This window comes from Chiloscyllium plagiosum, unplaced genomic scaffold, assembly GCF_037043375.1.
Source record: "Chiloscyllium plagiosum isolate Xiang-an unplaced genomic scaffold, Cpla_swu_hap1 HiC_scaffold_2, whole genome shotgun sequence".
Lineage (NCBI taxonomy): Eukaryota > Metazoa > Chordata > Chondrichthyes > Orectolobiformes > Hemiscylliidae > Chiloscyllium > Chiloscyllium plagiosum.
The window spans coordinates 149,229,833-149,255,918 of record NW_028270140.1 but is presented as its reverse complement, the minus strand read 5'-3'; the positions used below and the strand labels follow the sequence as shown (position 1 = coordinate 149,255,918).

At 41.3% G+C, this 26,086-nt stretch overlaps 1 protein-coding gene and 1 long non-coding RNA gene across 5 annotated transcripts in view; one reads left to right on the top strand and one right to left on the bottom strand.

Annotated features, from left to right (window-relative positions):
• The window catches only part of cfap99 (cilia and flagella associated protein 99), a 145,641-nt gene that overhangs the window by 27,009 nt on the left and 92,546 nt on the right, over positions 1 to 26,086 (top strand). For all 3 annotated transcript variants that reach the window (XM_043704124.2, XM_043704129.2, XM_043704116.2), the window contains exons 2-3: positions 4,791 to 4,918; positions 20,928 to 21,072. In XM_043704124.2, the coding sequence (XP_043560059.1) occupies positions 4,808 to 4,918; positions 20,928 to 21,072 (256 nt within the window). In that variant the 5' untranslated portion in view covers positions 4,791 to 4,807. The remainder of the gene's footprint in view (positions 1 to 4,790; positions 4,919 to 20,927; positions 21,073 to 26,086) is intronic.
• The window catches only part of LOC122556885 (uncharacterized), a 110,305-nt gene that overhangs the window by 23,927 nt on the left and 60,292 nt on the right, over positions 1 to 26,086 (bottom strand). The window lies entirely within an intron of this gene.

Sequence of the window (26,086 nt, the reverse complement as noted above, 5' to 3'; positions counted from 1 at the left end):
TCAGCTTTTTAACCCACTAATTTCTCAAGCACTTGTGTTTTTTAACTAATACAGATTTAATTGTTTTGCCATTTCCTTGTTCGCCATTATCGTTTCCTCTATTTCTCATTGTAAGAATTTGTTATTTGTTTTCAATAATCTTTTTCTCTTCACATACCTGTAGAAGATTTCACAATCAGTTTTAATGTTCCTTGCACTCTTATTCTTGAATTCTGTATTCTCCCTCTTAACCAATCACTTTGTTGTCCTTTGGTGAAATCTAAACTGCTCCCAATCCTCAGGTCTACTTGTTTGGCCAATTTTTGTCCTCCTTCCTTGGATCTAATCCTATTCCAAAGTTCTCTTGTTAGTCATTCCCTTTTTATTTTTGTGCCACACAGCAATGAATAATTGTTGCAGTTACTTCATGCACACTTCTACTAATTACATCCTCAAAAGACTTGCAGTACATTTATTAAGCACGATTTGCCTTTTGTAAACTGATGCTGGCTTTATCCAATCCCAGTTAATCTTCAAGAGTTCTATTATCACATTTTTCAAAATAGATTCATATTATTTTCCCCACTATTAAAGTCAATTCTGATGAAGAGTCACCAGATTTGAAGTATTCACTCTGGTTTCTTCCCACAGATGCCACCAGATCTGCTGAGTTTCTTCAACAATTTCTGTTTGTGCTCTGCAACTCTCTTTCTTTTCTCTCCCTCCCTTTTTAAATAGTGGGATTTTGCCATCCTCCAATCTGTACAAACGATTCCAGAGTGTAGAGAATTTTGCAAGATAACAACTAATGCATCCAATATTTCCAGAGCCACTACTTCCCTTAGTACTCTGACATGTAGGTTATGATAATTTGTCAGCCTTTTAACTCATTAATTTCTCAAGCACTTCAATTTTTACTAAATCTGATATCCTTCAATTCCTCCCTCTCACTGGACTCATGGTTCCATAGGAAGTTATTAGTGCCCTCATTTGTGAAGACAGACCAAAGTGTGTGTTCTGTTTTTCTGTTATTTCTTTGTTCCACAGCTTCTGTAAGGGACCTACATTTGCTTTGACTGATCTTTTTCTCTTCACATATTCATAGAAGCTTTTAATTATCAGCATTTATCTCAGCAAGTTTACTTTTATACTCTATTTTCTGCCTTTTCATCAAACTTTTTTTCTGTATTCTAAAATACTCTCAATACTCAGGCTTGCTGCTTTTTCTGCAGTTTTATATGTCTCTTTGTATGTCATGCAATCCCTGATTTCTTTTGTAAGTGGTAGTTGAGTAACTTTCTTGATTTATTTTTGCAACCCATTGTTATTGTTGTAATGCACATTCCTAATATATTAGTCATTGACTATCCACCATCAACAATTTTGTAACTTTCCATCCTTACCAATTCCTGCCTCATATCCTCGCAGTTTCTTTTGTTTAGATTCAGGACCCCTGCTTTGGAATGGACTACTTCATTCTCTGGCTTAATGAAGAATTCTACTATTTTATAGGAGAAAGTGAGGACTGCAGATGCTGGAGATCAGAGCTGAAAATGTGTTGCTGGAAAAGCGCAGCAGGTCAGGCAGCATCCAAGGAACAGGAGAATCGACGTTTCGGGCATAAGCCCTTCTTCAGGAATGAGGAAAGTGTGTCCAGCAGGCTAAGATAAAAGGTAGGGAGGAGGGACTTGGGGGAGGGGCATTGGAAATGCGATAGGTAGAAGGACGTCAAGGTGAGGGTGATAGACCAGAGTGGGGTGGGGTCTTCCTGACCTCTCCGCCCCCATCCCACTCTGACCTATCACCCTCACCTTGACCTCCTTCCACCTATCGCATTTCCAACACCCCTCCCCCAAGTCCCTCCTCCCTACCTTTTATCTTAGCCTGGTGGACACACTTTCCTCATTCCTGAAGAAGGGCTTATGCCCGAAACGTCGATTCTCCTGTTCCTTGGATGCTGCCTGACCTGCTGCGCTTTTCCAGCAACACATTTTCAGTTCTACTATTTTATTGTCAATCCTTCCCTAAGGGTCTCTGCACTACAAGATTATAAATTAATTATTTCTCATTGCACACTGTATCCAGCCTAGAATAGCCTGTTCTCTGGTTGGATCCTCAACACATTAATATAAAGAACCACCAGGTATACAGTCCAGGAAATCTTCCTCCACAACATCATTGCAAGTCCAGTTTGTCATTTACCTATACTGACATTGTTACTCAAACCTCATTGTGTGGAAAATATGGCATGTATGTAGAATAGCTAGTTTGATAGGTACCTTTCTAACAGTCCAAAGCACATCATTACAGAAAATCTAGTAATGCTTGTAGGTGAATTTGCTATCTATGCACTAACATGCCTTGCCTTGATGGATACTGAAGGTATCGAAGGTACTGCTGACCATAGAATGATAATTCACCAAATTAGAAGAGGAGTGAAAAAATATGGCAAACTAAAAATTATACATTCAAGCTATATTTTTATGAAAATTGCAGCCTGGTTTCAGTCTCTGTGCATTACCATGAATAATGCATTATATTTGCTGCCAATAGCATTCTCACATATACTGTGAAATACTATCTTAAAATGAAAATAATTCTGACAGAGTTGAGAGCAACAGAAACAAAATGGCCTTAAGCTCTGCATACTGTTGAGAAGTTGTCACTGGATACTGACACATATCCAGAATGTTCTGTGCAGCATGTATCACTTCAAGGGACTCGTAAGAGTGCACCTCGAGCAGTGTGACAATGATATCTATTTGTAAATTCTACAGCGTGTGAGTCAGAGTTTATGCATTCAAGTCCCACTCAAGAGACTTGAATACATAATTTAGGCTGACAACTCTGTGCCGTACTGAATGAGGGCAGCACTACTAGATGTTCTATCTTCTAGAGAAGATGTTAAAGCAAGGCTTCCCCCCACCCCTGCTGTCACAGGTAGAGTTAAAAGATCCAAAAGCACTATTTTGCAGAAGAAAGGTGGAATTAACACCAGCATCTTAATCACTATTTATCTTTAACTAGCATAACTAAAAAATCTAGTTATTTATCTCATTATTGCTTTTATTCTCTAGGTGCATGCAAATCACCTTTCCACTTTGAAGATCAAGTTACCATTGTCTTACAAGACCATCGGGCTGCTCTCCCGTTATAATTGGTGGTGTTTTAACTTAAGGGTTACCAGGCTTCAGGCAATGGTAGAGGTTAAGAAGGAGTGTCTTTCACAGTAACCTCAGCCAGTGTGGGAATTGAATCCATATTGCTGGCATCACTAACCATCTGTTCAGCCAACTGAGCGAACCAGCCCCTTCTTCAGAAATATTCCATTGTCTGTAAAGCACTTAAGAACATCCAGGATTTGTGAAAGCTGCTTTGGAAATGCAAATCCTCTTGTTTCTTTTATAAGATAAGCAGGTCTATACTTCTACGTTTTCTCCTCAGTCCCTTCTTAAACTATGCAATGACATTTGCTGCCTTCCAACCTGCAGGAATCATTCTAGAATCTATAGTATTTTGGAAGATAAATACCAATACATTTGTGAAAACAAACTTAAGGGGTAAACTCAAGACAGACAGCAATAGCTTCTTTAAATATCTTAAAAAGAAGAGTCAAGCTAAAGTGAGTATAGATCCCTTAGATATGAAGAGCTTTAAAACATCTCAATCTAACCTCTTGTGTGTGCCAGTAGAAGATAGTTTAGAACGAGGGACAGAGAGTTTCATAGCTTATCATCAATATGCTCTTCAAACCTACCTACAGAATTTATAGGGCAATGGCCTTTCCATTTGTGTGTCTTGTTATTTTCTAATCATTAATTGTGTTGAGTTGGACGTGTTCAGATACCTGAAGGGTGTTGTTTGAGCAAATTAGAGGAAATGGTTTCTCATGCCGGAAGGGTTAATTATCAAAGGATACAGGAATAAGGCTATTGGCAAAGGAGCCAAAAGAGAGAAGGGTGATTTGTTTTTATATTGTGAATTGCAATAATCTGAAGTAGCAAAGGTACAGTGTACCAAATAGCCTTCTTTGAAGTGAATCATTCTCTGATTGCATTGTATTAGCCTAGCGGTACAGTACCCGCTCAGTTGGTGTTCACTATTGCCTGTGAGTTAAAAATCATTTTGTTCAAGTTGATTCTGTGATCACATTATGACACTCCAGTGCTGAGAGATTTTTTTTGGCTCAGATTCTATCATTTGGATGAACACATGCTCTTGTTCCAGTGAAGCAATTCAAAATAAGGCAGGGAATTTCTTTAAAGTCTTCAAGAAAAAAGGAAGGCCTACGTTTTACAATGTGACCTTCAAGACCTCAGAAAAACCCAAAGCATTTCACAATCAATCAAGTACTTTCAATGTGTCAGTGTGGCAATGCAGGAAACATTGCAACTAATTTTCACATCAAACTCCTACAAATAGCTCAAAGTGGATAGACTATTTTAGTGAGACACTGCTGTGAGATAATGTCAGAACTCTGGAGAGAACTTGCTTGCTTTCTTCAAGTATTGATGCAGTGTAATTTACATTGATTTATCGTTTTGACCAATATTCTTCTCTTGATTAATATTACTAAAAACAAAATTAACTGGCCATTCATGTTTTTGGTGCACATAAGAGGGCTGTTCTCATGGCTTACATCGAAAGAAAATCTCTCCAAATTGATTTTTTATATGTGAAATATTTTTGAATTCTTAAAATATGTGAAAAGTTCCAACATTATCAATTTCACTCCAAACCTGATGCTGATGCTATGCTGCAGAAAACTAAGTCTCCTGTTCACACACATTTTCCTATTTACCTTCCAACAGGTTTTTCCTGTTTGAACATGTCAAGTTACTCACAACTCATAATTGATGTTGTCCATTTGCTGGATCAATTTGACCCTCAAAATCAGAGCACTGATCACTTCGTAAGTGAAGCTGCTAAAAATTATCAGGTGAGCGAACAAAAGTAGTAATGCTGAAGAGACTTCTGTAACAAACTTCTGAGTGAATTGCGAGAAGTGCCCGCAGGGCTTCACAGTACCCTTATTCAAATAACGTGTTTGCATAGATTTTAGAAAATTGTTGTCCTCTTTAACTAAAGTGTTAATTCTGTGTTTGTGTTCTTCTGTTTTTATTGACTGTAGTTCTCAAAATGTAATTGTGTTTAATTTAACCTTTTTGCTAATGCATTATCTATCAACTCATTCTAGGCCTACAGCAATGTGGGTCACTCTTAATAGCCCACTGGGCAATTAGGGATGGGCAATAAATGTTGGGTTAGCCAGGGACTCAAATCACATGAACGAATTAAAAAAAAGAAATGAAGTTTAGATAAAGAGGGAGTGGGAAGATTGATTGGCACCCATTCGCTACCCAAATCATTGGAAGTGGTGCTTAAGTGCTCCTCACAGGGTAGTTAAATTATTTCAGAGGGCAGTTAATTGTCAACCATAGTGCTGTAGGTCTGGAATGACATGTAGGCCAAACTAGGTAAGGCTGGCAGATTTCCTTCCCAAAAAAGCATTCGTTAATCTGCTAGGTTTTTATGAAAATCATTAGATGGTAGCCAGGAGGCTAGCTACTCAGATTTCTTTTGTTGAATTTAAATTCCATCATCTGTCATGATAGGATTTGAACCCCTGTATGTTAAACATTAACCTGAGGTTCTGCATACTTGTCCAGCAACTTTATTATGATGCCATCAGTCCAGTACCAGTCTTCCTAACATAATTGGATTTTAGTCTGTGAGACTTGTGAGTGTATAAAATTGTTATAGCCATATGACTGAAAAGAGGTTCAAGTCTCAGACTTAGAAAGGATTTGCAAAACTGTCTCAATAGCCCAAGATAAAGAAACTGGTAAGAGGGAAGAACGATAGTTTGTTAGGGGAAATAGACAGGCATTTCTGTGGTCATAGATGTGACTGCAGGAAGGTATATTGTCTCCCTTGAGTCAGGATCAAGTTTATCACAAAGCAGCTCCAGGAAATTCTTCTGGAGCAAGGTGAACAGGTAGAGATCATGGTCCACTTTGGTACCAATAACTTGGGTAGGAAGAGGAAAGTTGTTCTCCAATTAGAATTTAGGGTGCTGGGGAGAAAATTAACAAGGAGGACCCCAAATATTGTAATCTCCTGATCACTCCCACTGCCATGGCTAAATGAGTACAGACATGGAAGTTAAAGCACATGAATGTGTGGCTAAAAAAATGGTGCAGGAGATTCCTGGGACACTGGGAGTGGTTGTTAGGGAGATGGATCTTGTAAAAGCCTGCAATTGGACAGAGCCACGACAATAACCCACTGCAAACTTTGAATATATGATCCATCAAGCCAGGTTTAAATCTGGGATCTGGCTTGTCCAATATTACTATCAGCTTGGATCATAATAGTATCTGTTACTTCCATGTTAAGCCATGGAAGAATCTTTCTTGCTGAGTTTTTGTTTTTAATCTCATTTTGTTGAATATTTTGAATTGTTTCTTCAAATGTTTCTTACTGTTTATTTACTGCTGTATCTTTATGTTTATCTATCCAATCACATAATCACCACATTCTTGAGTCAGTGTGATTGATCTTATTTCACTTTAATGTTCTAACTGTATGTCACTTTCAGTCTTACTATGGGATTCAATTTTACTTCATTTTATCCAAAAAGATCTTTTACTGTGAAAGAACTCGGGTTAAAAGGGGAGGTGATGGCCTAGAGTTATAATCACTTGATTATTAATCCAGAAAATCTGCTATCTCTGAGTTTATAATATCTAGATTCAAATCCTGCCACAGCAGATGGTGGAATTTAAATTCAATTTTTCAAAATCTGAAATGAGGAATGTACTAATGATCATGAGGCTATCGTCGATTGTCAGAAAAACCCATCTGGTTCACTAATGTCCTTCAAGAAAGGAAATCTGTCATCCTCACCTGGTCTGGCCTACATATGACTCTAGACCCACAGCAATGTGGTTGACTCTCAATTGCCCTCTGAAATGGCACAGCAAGCCATTCAGTTGTACCAGTCACAACAAAGTTTCAAAGAAATGAAACTGGACAAATCACTCGGCATCAACCCAAGTACTGGAAAAACAATGACAATTCACTAGATTCAGAAACTGTTTCATCAGATTTGAAAGCAGCAAACGTAGACTCTTTATTCAAGAAAGGAGAGAGGCTGAAAACACGAAACTATAGGCTTGTCAATGGGAAGGTGTTTGAATTGATCATTAAAGAGATTATAGCTCTGACCTTCGAAAAACTCTAGATATTGGGAACAGACACCTTGATTTTGTGAAAAGGAAATTGTGATTATCCAACTGTTTGGTATTCTTTGAAGGATAACATGCTGCAGATAAATAAGAAGCTTATACATAGATACTTGTGGATTTCCAGAGGACATAAGAAATAACAAAGGCTATGGTGGACAATAAAAGTTTATGTTGTGGGAGTAGCATATTACCATGGTTGGAAGATTGTTTGGTTGGCAAAAAACAGAAAGTATGCATAACTAGGTCTTTGTTTGATTGGTGGGGTGTGACATGTGGAATCCTGCAGCCTTTGCTCGGGACTCAACCTTTTACAATTTGCATCAGTGAGTTAAATAATGGAAACAAAGGAATGAAAGCTAAATTTGCAGGTGACACCAAGATAGGTAAGCAAATGTTGTGAAGAAGACATTAGGAAATTGTAGGTGGATATAATATTGTGTGAGTGGGGAAAAATCTGGCAGATGAAGTATAATATAAGAAATTGTGAAGTTGTTCACTTTGGCAGGAAGAATAAAAAATGTATTACAGTACTTAAATTGAGAAGCTCTGCGGAATTCTGAAATGCAGAGGGATTTAAGGGTTTCATTGCAAGAATCATAAAATGTTAATGTGCAAATACACCATGTAATCAAGAATCCTAATAGGAATGTTATCCTTTATTGTGAGAATTTAACCTAAGGATATATGCTTCAATAGTACAGAGTATTGGTGAGACCATGTCTCAAATACAACATGCAGTTTTGGTCTCCTTGTTTAAGGAAGGATGAAAATGCATTGGAGGTGGTTCATAAAGTTATAGAGCTGTACAGCATGGAAAAGGACTCTTCGGTTCAGCTCGTCCATGCTGACCGGATATCCTAACCTTTTAAATATTATAATTGTACCAGCCTGTATGAAGCTGGGTTTAAACAGGCTGGATTTGATTCCATCGGAGTTTACAAGAGTGAGTGGTGACTTGATTAAAGTGTATAAGATCTTGAATGATCTTGACAAGACTGACAGGGAAAGGATGATTCCTTTCTGTTTCAGTCCAGAATGACTGTTTTGAAGTGCAACCTTGGGATTCTGTGCCTCAGAGGGCAGTGGAGGCAAGGCCATTGAATATTGTTAAGGCAGAGGTGGATAGATTCTTGTTTGGCAGGAAAATCAAAAGTTATCGGAGGTAAATGGGAATGTGGAAATTGAAACACACAAATGAATCAGCCATGATCTTATTGAATAGTGGAGCAAGCCTGAGGAGCCAAATAAACTTTCTCTGCACCTATTTCTTATGTTTGCCTTTTGAGTTCTACCAGTTTGAAAGAAGCAGCAACCTGCTGTAGTAAGTAAGTTACTGAGGGTGTACTTCACCTTAGAGGTACAATTTCTCAAACAATAAATAAGATGTAGATATGGCAGCGAGGCCATAAATGTGGGGGTGTGAGGAATCAGCTGGGCAGCCTCTGACAGTAAGGGAGGGCCTATCTGCAGTGCTGGCCACCTGTTGACTGACCTGCCACTAAATATATTACAGAGGAGGAAATGCTGGATGTCTTGAAACGGTAAAGTTGGATAAATCCCCAGAACCTGATCAGGTGTACCCTAGAACTTTGTGGGAAGCTAGAGAAGTAATTGCTGGGCCTCTTGCTGAGATATTTGTATCATAGATATTCACAGGTGAGGTGTCGGAAAACTGGAGGTTGGCTAATGTGGTGCCACTTTTTAAGAAGGGTGGTAAGGACAAGCCAGGGAGCTATAGATCAGTGAGCCTGATGTCGGTGGTGGGCAAGTTGTTGGAGGGAATCCTGAGGGACAGGATGTACATGTATTTGGAAAGGCAAGGACTGATTAGGGATAGTCAACATGGCTTTGTGCGTGAGAAATCAAGTCTCACAAAGTTGATTGAGTATTTTTGAGGAAGAACAAAGAGGATTGATGAGGGCAGAACGGTAGATGTGATGTTTATGGACTTCAGTAAGGTTCCCCATGGGAGACTGATTAGCATGGTTAGATTTCATGGAATACAGGGAGAACTAGCCATTTGGATACAGAACTGGGCGCACGGTGGCACAGTGGTTAGCACTGCTGCCTCGCAGCGCCAGAGACCCGGGTTCAATTCCCGACTCAGGCGACTGACTGTGTGGAGTTTGCACGTTCTCCCCGTGTCTGCGTGGGTTTCCTCCGGGGGCTCCGGTTTCCTCCCACAGTCCAAAGATGTGCAAGTCAGGTGAATTGGCCATGCTAAATTGCCCATAGTGTTAGGTAAAGGGGTAAATGTAGCGGTATGGGTGGGTTACGCTTTGGCGGGTCGGTGTGGACTTGTTGGGCCGAAGGGCCTGTTCCCACACTGTAAGTAATCTAAAAAAAAATCTAAAAAAAAAAAAAACTGGCTTAAAGGTAGAAGACAGAGGGTGGTGGTGGAGGGTTGTTTTTCAGACTGGAGACCTGTGACCAGTGGAGTGTCACAAAGATCAGTGCTGGGTCCACTACTTTTTGTCATTTACATAAATGATTTGGGTGTGAGGATAAGAGGTACAGTTAGTAAGTTTGCAGATGACACCAAAATTGGAGGTGTAGTGGACAGCGAAGAGGGTTACCTCAGATTACAACAGGATCTGGACCAAATGGGCCAATGGGCTGAGAAGTGGCAGATTAATTCAGATAAATGCGAGGTGCTGCATTTTAGGAAAGCAAATCATAGCAGGACTTATACACTTAATGGTAAGGTCCTAGGGAGTGTTGCTGAACAAAGAGACCTTGGAGTGCAGGTTCATAGCTCCTTGAAAGTGGAGTCGCAGGTAGATAGGATAGTGAAGGCGGCGTTTGGTATACTTACCTTTATTGGTCAGAGTATTGAGTTCAGGAGTTGGGAGGTCATGTTGCGGCTGTATAGGACATTGGTTAGGCCACTATTGGAATATTGCATGTAATTCTGGTCTCCTTCCTATAGGAAAGATGTTGTGAAACTTGAAAGGGTTCAGAAAAGATTTACAAGGATGTTGCCAGGATTGGAGGATCTGAGCTGGAGGGAGAGGCTGAACAGGCTGGGACTGTTTTCCCTGGAGCTTCGGAGGCTGAGGGGTAACCTTTTAGAGGTTTACAAAATTATGAGGCGCATGGATAGGGTAAATGGACAAAGTCTTTTCCCTGGTGTCGGGAAGTCCAGAACTAGAAGTCATAGGTCGAGGGAGAGAGGGGAAAGATATAAAAGAGACCTACGGGGCAACTGTTTCCACACAGAAGGTGGTACGTGTATGGAATGAGCTCCCAGAGGAAGTGATGGAGGCTGGTACAATTGCAACATTTAAGAGGCACTTGGATGGGTATACGAATAGAAAGGGTTTGGAGGGATATGGGCCGAGTGTGGGACTAGATTTGGTTGGGATATATGGTTGGCATGGATGGGTTAGACCGAAGGGTCTTTTTCCATGCTGTACATCTCTATGACTCTATGACTCTAAATGGTCACCTGTGCTCCTCACTTTCTCCTTACTAAATGGTCACCTCCAGGCATTTAAACCACAACCCAGCTTCTGTTTGGGAAACTAAAGGACAAGTGAAATATCCAGTCAGCTTTCCTTAAATGTGTTTAATAAGATTCTTAATTAGCCAAATTAACAAGACAGGCAGACATTCCTGCGTCAAACCTGATAAAAATGACTGGCATTGGGGACAGGGCCAAGAATGAGTCATGTTGGCCATACCAGTATAACTGTGAAGTATTCACCCCCATCATAAACCAGGACAGTGTCTCAACATTCATCATATTGACTTTGTTTCTGTCTCTCTATAAGTGCTCCAAAACTGTTGAGTATTTTCAGCATTTTTTGTTATTTCAGATTTCCAACATCTGCAGTATTGTGCTTACGTATTTTGTGGTAAGAAGTCTGTGTTTTGGGCCACATTTGCAGTTGATTATCCTGTTAGCTGTTTGTGAAAGCTTGCATGTGAAAGAAATAATTACTGGCGCAAGGTAGTGGAAAGTCTAAATAAGGAATCAGCAACCTGAACAATCATTCAGGTGTTGTTTCAGTGAAGATTTCCTGCAGATTCTGACTGAGATGTGATGAATGATTACTGAAATAACTCCACAGAGGCTGGTATCCCACCACCAAGTCACCCTTTATTTACATGCCTGAATCCTTGACACTGATCCAGCTCCCTCAGAACCAGCTCTCAGAGTAGACAGAATGTCTGACACTCCGGTTTTATCTGTCAGACTCTACTCCCTGATTGGACCAGATTATTAGCTCCAGTCAGGGAACTCATTTTCCTATGAGGTACACCTGGCTGACCTCATTACAATCACTACAATTATCACAAATGGTTTAGAGGATACAACGCACTCTGTCCAGTTCTGTTCCTACCATCTGTACATGATTGCTGCTGAATGTCACAATTCTTCACCAGAAGCAGTGAAAATGTCAGATTTTCGATCTGTGATAACACAGCCCCAGACTGTAATATGATTAAATGGACAGTGACTGACAATCTCGTAACTTGGAGGAATAAAAATGAGAACTTGTATATTTCTCATAAAGTTGACGTCTCCTCGAAGTCGGCAAAACTGAGGACTGCAGATGCTGGAGATCAGAGTCTAGATTAGAGTGGTGCTGGAAAAGCACAGCAGGTCAGGCAGCATCCGAGAAGCAGGAAAATCGACGTTTCGGAATCCTGATGAAGGACTTTTGCCCGAAACGTCGATTTTCCTGCTCTTTGGATGCTGCCTGACCTGCTGTGCTTTTCCAGCACCACTCTAATCTAGTCTCCTAGAAATAACCTAGTGATTTACATCATTGCACTGTCTGCAGGTAACAAAGTACATTTGGTAAATAAACTTCTTATGAAAACATTGCCCTTTTAATTCCCAACCCAACGCCTAAACTTTCTGATTGACTCAGTGAGGTGTTGCAGTGAACACACAACTATGTTTTATTACCTCAGTATTTTTTCTGAAATCTCAATTCTCCCTGACCAGGAACTCCCAGTACATTTGTTGACCTTTATAAAAATGGAACAAAAGCAAGGTGTGAATATCATATAAACTAAGAAAGGATTTTCACGGAAACCATTTGTGAAGCTACCTGGCGTACTGTTTTTCTGTGCAATTACTTCTTCCTTTGTATTGATTATTCTGTTTGTGAAGCACTTTGATTTAAGAATTCATTACAAGGATATTATCTTGCTGAGTAAACAAATGGGCTATCAAATGAGCTACTGACACAACAGAATGCTTCAGAGAGATCCTTGGGGTGAGGAAGTTAATCAGTTCACTGAAATATTTTACATTTTCAATGTCAGAGAAAGCCATTGTGTATGGGGGTAACCTAATTGGGCAGCACTTAACATTCCATCCAGTATTGCCACCTCTGCAGCACTTCTTCAGTACTGCAAAGATGTTAATTTAAACAACCTGTTCAGACATGTTGTGATACACCTGAGGAACAGGTAGGACTTGAACCTTCTGATTCAAAGGTAGGGATACTTGCACAGGGCCACAAGACTCCTCCTGCACAGATCATTAAGTGAAGAAAACAATTTAGTTCATCAACAGCAACCATCCAGAGAGATCCAAACACCTCAGCCACCAAGTGTAAACACCTAATTGTATCTTAAATGATTCGGAAGTCAGTGGAAGTGTTACCAGTCACCTGTTGTAATTCTGACAGAAGGCCAGCAGAACTCCCAGAGAAATGTGATAAATGTCATGATAATGCAAGATCTAATCACGTTCTAGTCAAAGATAAATGTTCTCAAAGACAAATGTTTAGCCAGTGAGTTCTACACGTCTCTCAACTAATTTTGGCTAGAGCATTGTGGAATCCTTGTTTTTTTTCTATTCATATGTGGAAAGTGGACATCACTAGCTGGGCCAACATTTATTTCCATCACTAATTGACCTTGAGAAGGTGGTGATGAGCTGTCTTCTTGAGCTGCTGCAGTCTATTTGGTGTAAGGACATCCATAATGTCATTAGCAGGAAATTATCAGGATTTTGACCCAGTAACAGTGAAAGAATGGTGATATATTTTTAAGTTAGGGGTGAGTGGCTTGGAGGGGAACTTGCAGATGTTGGTGTTCACATGTATCTGCTGCTCTTGTCCTTCTAGATACTAGTGGTTGTGGGTTTGGAAGGTGTCATCTAGAAGCTCTGGAGGATTTCTGCAGATCACTTTGCAGATGATACTTCTGTTATTGAGTTAGCGACAGACATTTGTGGATCTGGTGCTAATCAAATAAGTTTCTTTGGCCCGATAGTGTCAAATGTCATGAGTGTCACTGGAGCTGCACTCATCTAGACAACTGAGAATCTTTCATCACTCTCCTGACTTGTGTCATTTAGATAGTGTACAGGCTTTGTGAAGTCAGGAGATGAGTAAATAATTGTGGGATTCCTAGCTTCTGACCTGCTTTTGTATCCACAGTATTCATATCGCTTGTCTAGTTCAGTTTCTGGGCATGGTAAACACCCCCCCCCCCCCCACCCCCCCAGGATGTTGTTAACGGGGATTTAGTGATGTAATGTCATTGAATGTCCAAGGGAGATAATTAGATTCTCTTCTATTGGGAATGGTCATTGCCTGTCTGGCACAAATGTCACTTCCCACATTTTAGTAAAATGCTGGATATTACCCAATTTTTGTTGCACTTGGTCATGGACTGCTTCAGTATCTGTGAGTCATGAATGGTGCTGAACATTGTGTAATCATCTGAGAACATTCCCATTTCTGATGTTATAATGGAGGGAAGGTCATTGATGAAACAGCTGAAGATGGTTAGGCTTACAAACCTGAGGAACTTCTGCAGGATGTTCTGGAGCTGAGATGACTGACCTCCAACAACCACACCATCTTTCTTTGTGCCCAGTATGACTCCAAACAGCAGAGAGTTTTTCCCCGATTCCCATTGACTGCGGTTTTGCTGTGGTTCCTTGATGCCACACTCAGAAAACTGTAATCTTGATGCCAAGGGCAGTCACTCTCACCTCAACTCTGGAATTCAGCTATTTTGTCCATGTTTACATTGAGGGTCAGTGAGCAACTTATTTTTGGGCAAGTGATGCTCAATAGTATTGATAATGACATCTTCCATCCATCTCTTTCCTGACGCTTGAGAGTAAATTGATGCGGCTGCAACTGGCTAGATTGGATTTGTTCTGCTTTTTTTGGGTACAGGACATACCTGACCAATTTTCCACATTGTTGTGTAGGTGCCAGTATTATAGCTGAGCTGGGGTTCTAGCAAGTTCTGGAAAACATGTCTTGGGTACTATTGCCAGAATGTTGTCAGAGCTCATCGCTTTTGCCATGCTATCACAATCATTTTGGCTGATGGGACTGGCATTTGAGGTGCTCTGGATCTTTGGATGAGGCTTAGTTCAAAGGAAGTCTGCTACTAACTTACTCAAAATAAGATCCAATATCAAAGTACCTACTCAATGAATAGTGTAGAACTTGCTAAAGGTAAAACAAAGTAAGTCAGAACTTGTATACAAGCAATTCCTTTCACATTCAGATTTTGCAAAACACATCACTGCAAATGAGGCTATTTTGAAGAAACTGTTTAAGTCTGAACCAAGGTGTTCACAACTTTTCGGTCATGGTTGATCCCATTTTGTGGTTCTGACTACACATCTGTGCCATCACTAAAACTACCTACATCTACTTTTGTATAATTATCCAATCTGCCCTGTGTCAGCTCAGCTGTTGCTGAAACTCTCAACTCTCCACTATGCCTTAGTTACCTGTAGATTACTATTTCAGCTAGCTTCCTATCTTACATCCTCTGTAAACTTAAGCTCATTCCAAACTCTGCCATTCATACTCAAAGGCACACCAAGTCCTGTTCAGCCTCAGGGTGTGTTCATCCAAGCTGGCTCCTGGTGAAACAAAGGTTCAGTTTTATACTTTCTGCTCTTCCAGGCCTGGCCTTTCCTTACTCGATATCCTTCTCCGTCCCAACAACTCTGAGTCTTCAGTTTCTTTAGTTCTGTGCTTTTGCATATTTTTGACTAATCATTCAACTATTAGCAGCCTGTCTTCAACTACTTTGGTCCTAAACTCTCAAACGATCGTTGGAAACCACTCTGCCTCTATCCTTCTCTCTCTGACTCGAAGATATTATTTAAAGTGTACCTATTTGACCAAGTCCATCTGATATCTACTTGTCTGGCTTGGTCATAGATACTGCTGCAAAGTGTCTTTATGTGTTTTATTACCTGAAAAGTGCTACATAAATGCATTGTGGATGTCAGTTTCAAACTGTTGTCACTGTTGAAATTTTGGGGAATTCAGGACCTTTTTGCACAAATTCTCACAGACAGCAATGAGAGAAACAATCAGATGATGTTGGTTCAGGGATAAATATTGTCCAACATATTAAGAACACTGCTGACACTCTTTAAATTGTCGAATGAAATCTCTTATATACATCAATTGGAACAACAGTTCAACCTTAGTTTAAAATCTCATGAGAAAGACATCATTCCTGATTGAAATGTCAGCCCAGATTATGTGTTCAAGTCCTGGTGTGATGTTTGATCCTACAATGTTCCTGCTCATTTGTATCATTGAGTCACACTGGCATGCAGAAAGTCCACAATCCATTTTAGAGCAGTAAATGTTCTGACAACCACTGTTTCTGAAAGAGCTATGGATACTGGTAGATGGAATGTACATTGACACTTGAGACCAGTATAACAGAGTTGAGACATTTGCTGGCCAAGATATTTATTAGGACCTGTTTGGCTAGAAAGTCTTGTCAAGGACATAATTTCCGAAAGGTTATATTTAGACAGATACCCTGTGATAATATATTCGCCCAATATCTATTTAGACCCACACCTGGACATGACATTACAGGTCGTAATTACTTTTGGCAACTTAATCCACCTGAACCTAATCTATCAGTTTGACTGTGAAGCAACCACAAATGTGAAGTAATCCACTCTGTAAGATAAATACAAATAAGCAGATTACTTTTTAAAAAGTGATTGTGTCCTTGTACATGAGTCACAGAAAATTAAGATGTAGATTCAGCAATCAATTAGGAAGTCAAATGAAATGTTAACTGCCATTATAAAGGAATTGGAGTACAACCACAAAGTGGTTTTACTGCGATGTTTCAGAGTATTGGTGAAGTTGCACCTATGTTTCGCTTTGCTCTCCTTGTCATTGTCCTTGTACCTACTTGTCATCAAGGAAGTGCAACAAACTCAGACTGATCTCCAGTGAGGAGACATTGGGTTCACTGAGTCAATATTCTTTGGAGTTTAGAAGAATGAGAGGGTATCCAGTTGAAACTCATAACATTCTTAAGAGATTTGAAAGGGAGATGCTCAGAAAAAAAATGTTCCTACTTGGGAAATCTAAACATATAGTCACAATTTGAGAATAAGGCATTAAGGTTAGAGATGAAGAAACATTTATTCACTAAAATGCTTGTGATACTTTGGAATTCTCAACTTGAGAGAGCTCTGGATGCCTTGAGTATACTCAACAACTGAGGTTAGTAGTTATTTGGATATTAATGAATGTGGAGAAAGTGAGGTCTGCAGATGCTGGAGATCAGAGCTGAAAATGTGTTGCTGGAAAAGCGCAGCAGGTCAGGTAGCATCCAGGGAACAGGAGAATCGACGTTTCAGGCATAAGCCCTTCTTCAGGAAGAAGGGCTTATGCCCGAAACGTCGATTCTCCTGTTCCCTGGATGCTGCCTGACCTGCTGTGCTTTTCCAGCAACACATTTTCAGCTATTAATGAATGTGGGCTAGTGCAGAAAACAAGAATTCAAGGAGGTCAAACAAGATTTGACTAGGCAAAAGTGATGACTGCAGATGCTGGAAAGCAGAGTATAGATCAGAGAGGTGCTGGAAAAGCACAGCAGGTCAGGCAGCATCTGAAGAGCAGGAAAATTGACATTTCAGGCAAAAGCCCTTCATCAGGAAGGGCTTTTGCCCGAAACATCGATTTTCCTGCTCCTCGGATACTGCCTGACCTGCTGTGCTTTTCCAGCACCACTCTGATCCAAACAAGGTTTAAGTTCAATGGCAAACTAGCCTCCAGGGACCAAATAGTGCTATTTTATTAATACTAAGATAGTGGAAAAGTGGACTGATGACTATTTGTGCTCATTTTTATTATTTGTCGAGAGTGTAATGCTGGAAAAGCACAGCAGGTCAGGCAGCATCCGATTTTAGGAGAATCAATGTTTCAGGCATAAGCCCTGATGAACGGCGTATGCCTGAAATGTCAATTCTCCTGCTCCTTGGATGCTGCCTGACCTGCTGTGCTTTTCCAGCACTACACTCTCGATTCTGATCTCCAGCATCTGCAGTCCTCACGTTCTCCTCATTTTCATTATTTACTTGTTTTAGATATTTGCATAGAAAATGTGGAATTAGTATATATCGTTTCTTTACATATTTTAATTATGTGGAAAAACAAATAAACTTTTCATTTGTGTAATACTGTGACTTTTACAAAACATTTTGTCCTGCTGTATAGAAAGTCAGAGTACATTGTAATATGTAGTGAAACTGGTTAGAATATTCACTGAAGAACAGGCTGTATGATACTTTATTCAGTCATCAATATACATGTAACTATGACCAGGTTATTCCCTGTCATACAGATGAGTCTTGTCGTTTGCTTACCAGTTTTGTCCAAAGTTTCTGGTTGTTTTAGTTCATTCATGAAAGATCGATGTTGTTGCTCAGACCTGAATTTCACCAATGCATTTTCTAACACCAGGAATGATTAATCAATGAAGTCAGGCAGTAGTAAAACAGTATGAAATATAAATATGAGTATATTGGTACAGAGCAGTAGATGATTCATTTGAGATCTCCAGTAGCATAGATATCAGTCTTCAACCAATTTGGTTCACTCCATGTGATATCAAGAAATGACTGAAAACACTACACACTGCAAAAGATATTAGCCCTGATAACATTCCAGCAAGAGTGCTGAAGATCCTAGTCAAGCTGTTCCAGTACAGCTACAATACTGGGATCTAGCCAATAATGTGGAAAATTGCCCAGGTATGTCACACGCATAGGAAGCAGGATAAATCCAACCCAGCTACTTTCTGCTCTATCAGTCTATTCTCAATCATCAAGGAAGTAATAGTAAAGGAGTCATTGACAATGCTATCAAGCAGCATTTGCAAATTAATAACCTGCTTATTGAAGCTCAGTTTGGGTTCTGTAGCATCACTTATCTCCTGATCTCATTACAACCTTGGTCCAAACATAGATAAAAGGTCTTAACTCCAGAGTTAACATAATGGCAATGACAGTAATGTCTGGATAACACTAGCAATCCAGAGGCCCACACCAATGCTGTGAGGAAATGGGTTCATAATGACAGAGGGTGATGGTGGACAGTTGCTTTTCAGACTGGAGGCCTGTGACCAGTGGTATGCCACAAGGGTCGGTGCTGAGTCCACTACCTTTCTTCATTTACATAAATGATTTGGATATGAATATAGGAGGTACGGTTAGTAAGCTTGCAGATGACATCAAATTTGTAGGTATAGTGGACAGTGAAGAAGGTTACCTCAGATTACAACAGGATCTTGATCTAATGGGCCAATGGGCTGAGGAGTGGCAGATGAAGTTTAATTTAGATAAATGTGAGGTGCTGCATTTTGAAAAAGCAAATCGGAGCAGGACTTATACACTTAATGGTAAGGTTCTGGGGTGCGTTGTTGAAGAAAGAGACCTAGAAGTGCAAGTTCATAGCTCCTTGAAAGTAGAGTCACAGGTAGATAGGATAGTGAAGGCAGCATTTGGTATGCTTTCCTTTATTGGTGAGAGCGTTGTGTATAGGATTTGGGAGGTCATGTTGCGGCTATACAGGACATTGATGTGTTCGGCAAGAAAGATTGGATTCACCAGCGACTCCCATAAGAATAAAAAAACTGTGTAAATACATGTAAAAGAAATGTCATATGCTGAAGTGTCATTTGTGAAGGACAAAATATTCCTGTCCTTTAAAATAAAGCTTCATTCCATTTGAGACTGATATATTTACTCTGGCACTTCTCAAACTATACTCAACATAAAATGAGTGGAGATCCACCACTGGATATTGAGCCCAGCTTGTGTTCAGAGGTCCTCAGTGATCAGAATGAGGCACAAAAACCACCAAGAAAACTCAAAATGCTGGCATTTCAGACATTAAGTCACTCCAATAGTTAGGAGTGCAGCAGGTTAGCACTTGTAAAATTTTAGATAGATAGGCTTGTTAAGAAAGTAAGCCATTTAATTGTCAACATAGAAAAAAGTTAACAAACCAAGATATGTGTGATACTACTGCAACTTCAATGCAACTAGTCAATTAACTCTACCACAGACTCAAGCAAAGAGCATAAAAATGTGAAAAAAAATATTTAAATGAGAAAAATGGATACTTTCTCATTATTAATAACTGACTGCATATACACTAACTGCCTGGAAAAGAAAAGAATGACCAATTATTCCATAAAATGTTCTTGTTAGATCAAACACCTGCTATACTTACCCACACGACATCGCATAAGCCCCTAAAGAATTGATACACTTAAAAGGTACAGATAGCAACACACACCACATGGTGATCAGCCGGAGATCTAAAGATCTAATTTGGCAGCTCCAGTCTCAATGTGGTAAACATGCTGGTCACTCAAGAGATGTCAAGGAAAGCAAACATTGCTGATTGCTGAGGACAGTGAATGCAATGTACCACATGACAACACTCGACAGTGAATACTTCAAAGACACAGAAAGCTTTTCAGTCCTGGTAAGAGAACTGCTGGAACTGATGGAATCTGCAGCTCCAAGATAGAGGCTGCGTGACAAGGCTATTATGTGAGAGTACTCGCAAATCCAGGTTTTTTTCATGGATTCCTGGTCCAGCATTTATTGCTCATCCCTAATTATCCAGCAGGCAAGTGTCAACTAAATTGCTGTATGTTTTGAGTCAGATACAGATCAAACTGGATAAAAATGACAGATTTCTGACCCTAAAGAACATTAGTGAGCCAGATGGGTTTGTGTGACAATTTGAGTGTAATTGCTATTAGGTTACATTTCTTTCATATCAGATTTTTGTTGAATTCAAATTTCGCCATGCTGTGCTGGGGTTCAACACTCCAGTATCCTAATTAAAGCAGTATCTTTTTCTGCTTTAAGTCCATAGTACAAAAGTAGTGGTCTTTATATTGTAAAAACCCATCTGGTTTACTAATATCCTTTAGGGAAGGAAGTCTGCCATCCTTACCTGGTCTTGCTGAAACATGACTCCAGACCCACAGTAGTGTGATTGACTCTTTACTGACCTCTGAAATAGCCCAGAGAGTCAATTAGTTCAATAGCAACTTGGGCTGAGCAGTACATGCTAGCCTTGCCAGTAATACCCACATTTCATGCAAGAATAAAAAAAGCAGGGACGAGATCAATCAACACAGATCACTTCAGGTGTGTGGTTCCGAGTATATTTGCCAATAGCAAAAGATATGCTTCCCTCGTTCCAGTTTACACAGTCTATTAACTCCACACAATGCAACTGAAAACATAACTAATGATTTGCATTCTCTGGGATATTGATTCTGGTAAATATGTATTTACTTTTTGAAACAAAGCAATTAAAGTTTTATTTCAAAAAGTAGCTCCAGTTTCAGTTACAATTTAAACCAGATTATTTTCAGTGACATTTTCTGTCAATTGTGCTTAATTTGCAGGCACAAGGTGAAGCTGAACGTACATTCATTGTGGAAGTCCTGTCGGGCTGTTTACAGTACAAGCCACTGCTCAATGTGGTAGTGTCTGAATTTTATATGCTAGATGGCAGGAACTTTCTGCGATCGGAATGCAATCTCTACGTGGGTAAGAGATGTTTGAGCAGTTTATGTAAAGTCATTTGTGGCAGCTGAATTTGGAGAAGAGATATTTAGCGCACTATTAGTTCAGCTGGTTAGCAGCTCAGCAGTGCAGGCAACAGAGATCTCAGATTTAACCCTTGGTCTTTGTTGAATTACCTGCTGTCACCCACAGTCCATTGGCCTCAATGTACCCTTAGTATTTCTGACTTCTCCCTTCTGAGACAGTGATATCCACATCCCTCGAATGCCCTTAAAAAAGGAGCTACAAGAGAATAAGTCACCGAGGGTCCTACTGATATTCACCAGTTGACCTTGCCGCCTACCCCCCAATTAATCTGCACCCATTAGTCCATGGGGAACCAAGGTCAATTAGCACATATGAGTAGGAACTTTGGTGACTTATTCCCTTGTAGCTCTTTTTTTAGATGATGAGTGATGACAGGATGGGGGTCACCATGTTTCAGTGGCCTAAAAATTTGGCAACACTTAAGATCCAAGTCCATACATGAAAGAATGGACCTTTCACATGAGGGAATTTCCCAGCCAAGAGCCAACACTTTCACAAGAAGAGGAGAGGAGAAAGTTGCAGCAGGAATGCCATTCTCACTGACTGCTTGAGTTCTGTGTATGGTGTGAAACATGTTCCATGCAACATGTTACCTGGAGGATTTGTGTGCTGAATTGGAATTGATATCTCTTCAGAATTATCAAGAGAAGTGTATCATTGCTAACCGACTGACAATCCTAAATTGGTTGTCAGTACAATTCTTAGCACATTCAGGATTATCCAGAAAAAAATTGTCTGATTGCAGAATTACATCTACTGCAAAGAATTACACTGACAACGAATTTAAGATTGTCAGTCAGGCTCACAGGATGCCACAGTTGCATGTGCTGCATATATCAAAATACAGGGCCTTGCTCTTTGTGGACTGAGACAATGTGCATGCATGGAGATCTTTTTCAACTCAACTAAATAGGTGACAGCTATTTGTTAGTTCATTTCTCAGGACAATCAAATTTACCCAGGTTTGTTTGAAATCTAAACAAAGCCTGGCTGTTTACTGTCAATCATCATTAGCTGTTGCATTTTCAATGGCATAACCTGTGGCAAAGTGGCAGAGTCCCTACCTCTGAGCCAGGAGGCCCATGTTCAAGTCCCACCTGCTCCAGAGATGTGTTGTAACATCTCAAGCAGATTGATCAGAAAACATAAAACCCTGAGGAACTCCTGCAGTATTTTTCTGGGACTGAGATGATTTGCTCTGTGACCATCTCCCTTTGTAGCCATGGGTGCTTTTGACTAGTCAGTACTCTCCATAATACTCTCCAGGACTCCCGCCCACCTTCCGAGGACCCCTTCGCCCACCTCTAACACACTGCATCCACCTGGACACCCCGCGCTGGCCTATTAACTGCCCTCGACCTCTTCATTTCCAACTGCCGCCGGGACATTAACCGCCTCAACCTGTCTACTTCCCTCCCCCACTCCAACCTCTCACCCTCACAACGCGCAGCCCTCCAATCCCTCTGCTCCAATCCCAACCTCACCATCAAGCCAGCGGATAAAGGGGGTGCAGTGGTAGTCTGGTGCACTGACCTCTACACCGCTGAAGCAAAATGTCAACTCAAGGACACCTCATCCTACTGCCCCCTCGACCATGACCCCACCCCCCATCACCAAACCATCATCTCCCAGACCATACAGAACCTCATCACCTCAGTAGATCTCCCACCCACAGCTTCCAACCTCATAGTCCGGGAACCCCGCACTGCCCGGTTCTACCTCCTTCCCAAGATCCACAAGCATGACCACCCTGGCCGAACCATTGTCTCAGCATGCTCCTGCCCCACTGAACTCATCTCTACCTACCTCGACACTGTCCTATCCCCCCTAGTCCAGGAACTCCCCACATACTTTCGAGACACCACCCATGCCCTCCACCTCCTCCAAGACTTCCGTTTCCCCCGCCCCCAACGCCTCATCTTCACCACGGATATCCAATCCCTCTACACCTCCATCCGCCATGACCAGGGCTTCCTAGCCCTCCGTTTTTTCCTCTCCAGACGTCCCCAACAGTACCCTTCCACCGACACTCTCATTCGTTTGGCCGAACTGGTCCTCACCCTTAACAATTTCTCCTTTGAATCCTCCCACTTCCTCCAGACCAAAGGAGTAGCCATGGGCACACGTATGGGCCCTAGCTATGCCTGTCTCTTTGTTGGCTACGTAGAGCAGTTGATCTTCTGTAATTACACTGGCACCACTTCCCACCTCTTCCTCCGCTACATTGATGACTGCATTGGTGCCACCTCATGCTCCCGTGAGGAGGTTGAGCAATTCATCAACTTCACCAACACATTCCACCCTGACCTTAAATTTACCTGGACCATCTCTGACACCTCCCTCCCCTTCCTGGACCTCTCCATCTCCATTAATGACGACCGACTTGACACTGACATTTTTTACAAACCCACCGACTCCCACAGCTACCTGGATTACACCTCTTCCCACCCTACCTCTTGCAAAAATGCCATCCCGTATTCCCAATTCCTCCGCCTCCGCCGGATCTGCTCCCAGGAGGACCAGTTCCACCACAGAACACATCAGATGGCCTCCTTCTTTCGAGACTGCAATTTCCCTTCCCACATGGTTAAAGATGCCCTCCAATGCATCTCGTCTACATCCCGCACCTCCGCCCTCAGACCCCACACCTCCAACCGTAAAAGGACAGAACGCCCCTGGTGCTCACCTTCCACCCTACCAACCTTTGCATAAACCAAATCATCCGCCACCTCCAAACAGACCCCACCACCAGGGATATATTTCCCTCCCCACCCCTTTCCGCCTTCCGCAAAGACCGTTCCCTCCGTGACTACCTGGTCAGGTCCACGCCCCCCTACAACCCACCCTCCCATCCTGGCACTTTCCCCTGCCACCGCAGGAACTGTAAAACCTGCGCCCACACCTCCTCCCTCACCTCTATCCAAGGCCCTAAAGGAGCCTTCCACATCCATCAAAGTTTTACTTGCACATCCACTAATATAATTTATTGTATCCGTTGCTCCCGATGCGGTCTCCTCTACATTGGGGAGACTGGGCGCCTCCTAGCAGAGCGCTTTAGGGAACATCACCGGGACACCCGCACCAATCAACCACACCGCCCCGTGGCCCAACATTTCAATTCCCCCTCCCACTCTGCCGAGGACATGGAGGTCCTGGGCCTCCTTCACCGCCACTCCCTCACCACCAGACGCCTGGAGGAAGAACGCCTCATCTTCCGCCTCGGAACACTTCAACAGTTTCCTCATTTCCCCTTCCCCCACCTCACCCTAGTTCTAAACTTCCAGCTCATCACTGTCCCCAAGACTTGTCCGGACTTGTCCTACCTGCCTATCTCCTTTTCCACCTATCCACTCCACCCTCTCCTCCCTGACTTATCACCTTCATCCCCTCCCCCACTCACCCATTGCTACTTTCTCCCACCCCCACCATACTCGAGCTTATTTCTCCACGCTTCAGGCTCACTGCCTTTATTCCTGATGAAGGGCTTTTGCCCGAAACGTCGATTTCGCTGCTATTTGGATGCTGCCTGAACTCCTGTGCTCTTCCAGCACCACTGATCCAGACTCTCCATAATTGTTAGTGCAGATTTTGGCAAGGGGCTTTTGTGGTGCAGAGGTGGGGTTCCTACCCCGGACCGAGAGGCCTGAGTTCAAGTCCCACTTGCTCCAGAGGTGTGTAATAACATCTCTGAGCACGTTGCTTAGAAAAATAGGTCAACAGCAATATCTCCACCAATTACAGTCCACTTGCTAACCAATCAACACTGTCTTTTTATACACCCTAAATGTTGGTTTTTCCATGGCCTTCAAGCCCACTGTATATTTCAACATGGTCATCGCTGATCATCTATCTCAAAGCTGTGCTCCTGCTCTCTCCCAATTCCTCAATACCATTATTCTCTAGATATCTGTTTCCTTCTTAAACATGACTTGGCCTCCACAACCATCTGTGGTCAAATTCCATTAGTTCACCAACTTCTGAATGAAGAAATTTCTCCTCATCCTATTCTGAAATGGCCCATCCTATATCCTCAGATAATAATCCCTTGTTCTGGATCCCCAGACATGGGAAACATCATCCTTGCATTCAGCCTGTCCAGCATTGTCAGGCTTCTATGCATTTCAATCAGCTCCGATCTTGTTCTTCTCAACTCCAGTCAACTCAGTCTATCCTCATTCAATAAATGTGCCATACTACAAATCAGCCTGTGGTGAGTATATATTTTCTTAACTAGGAGATGAAAACTGCACATAATACTCCAGGTATGATCTTACTAAGACCCAGTGCATCTGAATAAAGCCATCCTCACTCCTGTACTGAAACCCTCTTGCATTGAAGGCAAACATTCTATTTGCCTTCCTTACTATTTGCTGCAATAGTGCTTACTTTCACCTTATATAAGGACATGCAGGTTACTTTATACATCAATATTTTACAATCTATAATCATTTAAATAATACTCTACTATTCTTCTTATTCTACTAAAGTGGAAATCTTCATACTTATCCACATTACATAAACCATGTATTTGTCCTCTTGCTCAATTTGTCTCAGTCACCTTGAAGCTTCTTGTCCAGCTTCCTCACACTCACAATTCCACCCTGTGCAATGCCAGCAAGCATAATATTTGACTCACTAATCGAAACAGTTGCTATATTATGGATAGCTTGGTCCCAAGTACTAATTCCTGTTGTACCTCATGAATTATCACCTTCACTCCAAGAAAGACCCATTTATTCCTGCAATAAAAAGCAATGTACAAAGATTACTGGAAATTTGATTTCAAAACATAAAGTGCTGGAGAAACTGTCAGAATCTGTGAACAAAGAAACAATGGCTTTTAAGTCTGAATTTATTTCTCTGTTTCCTTTATGGCAACCAATTCTCAATCTACACCAGTGTATTACCCAATTCCATGTGCTTTGATTTTGTACAATAACCTTTCACATGA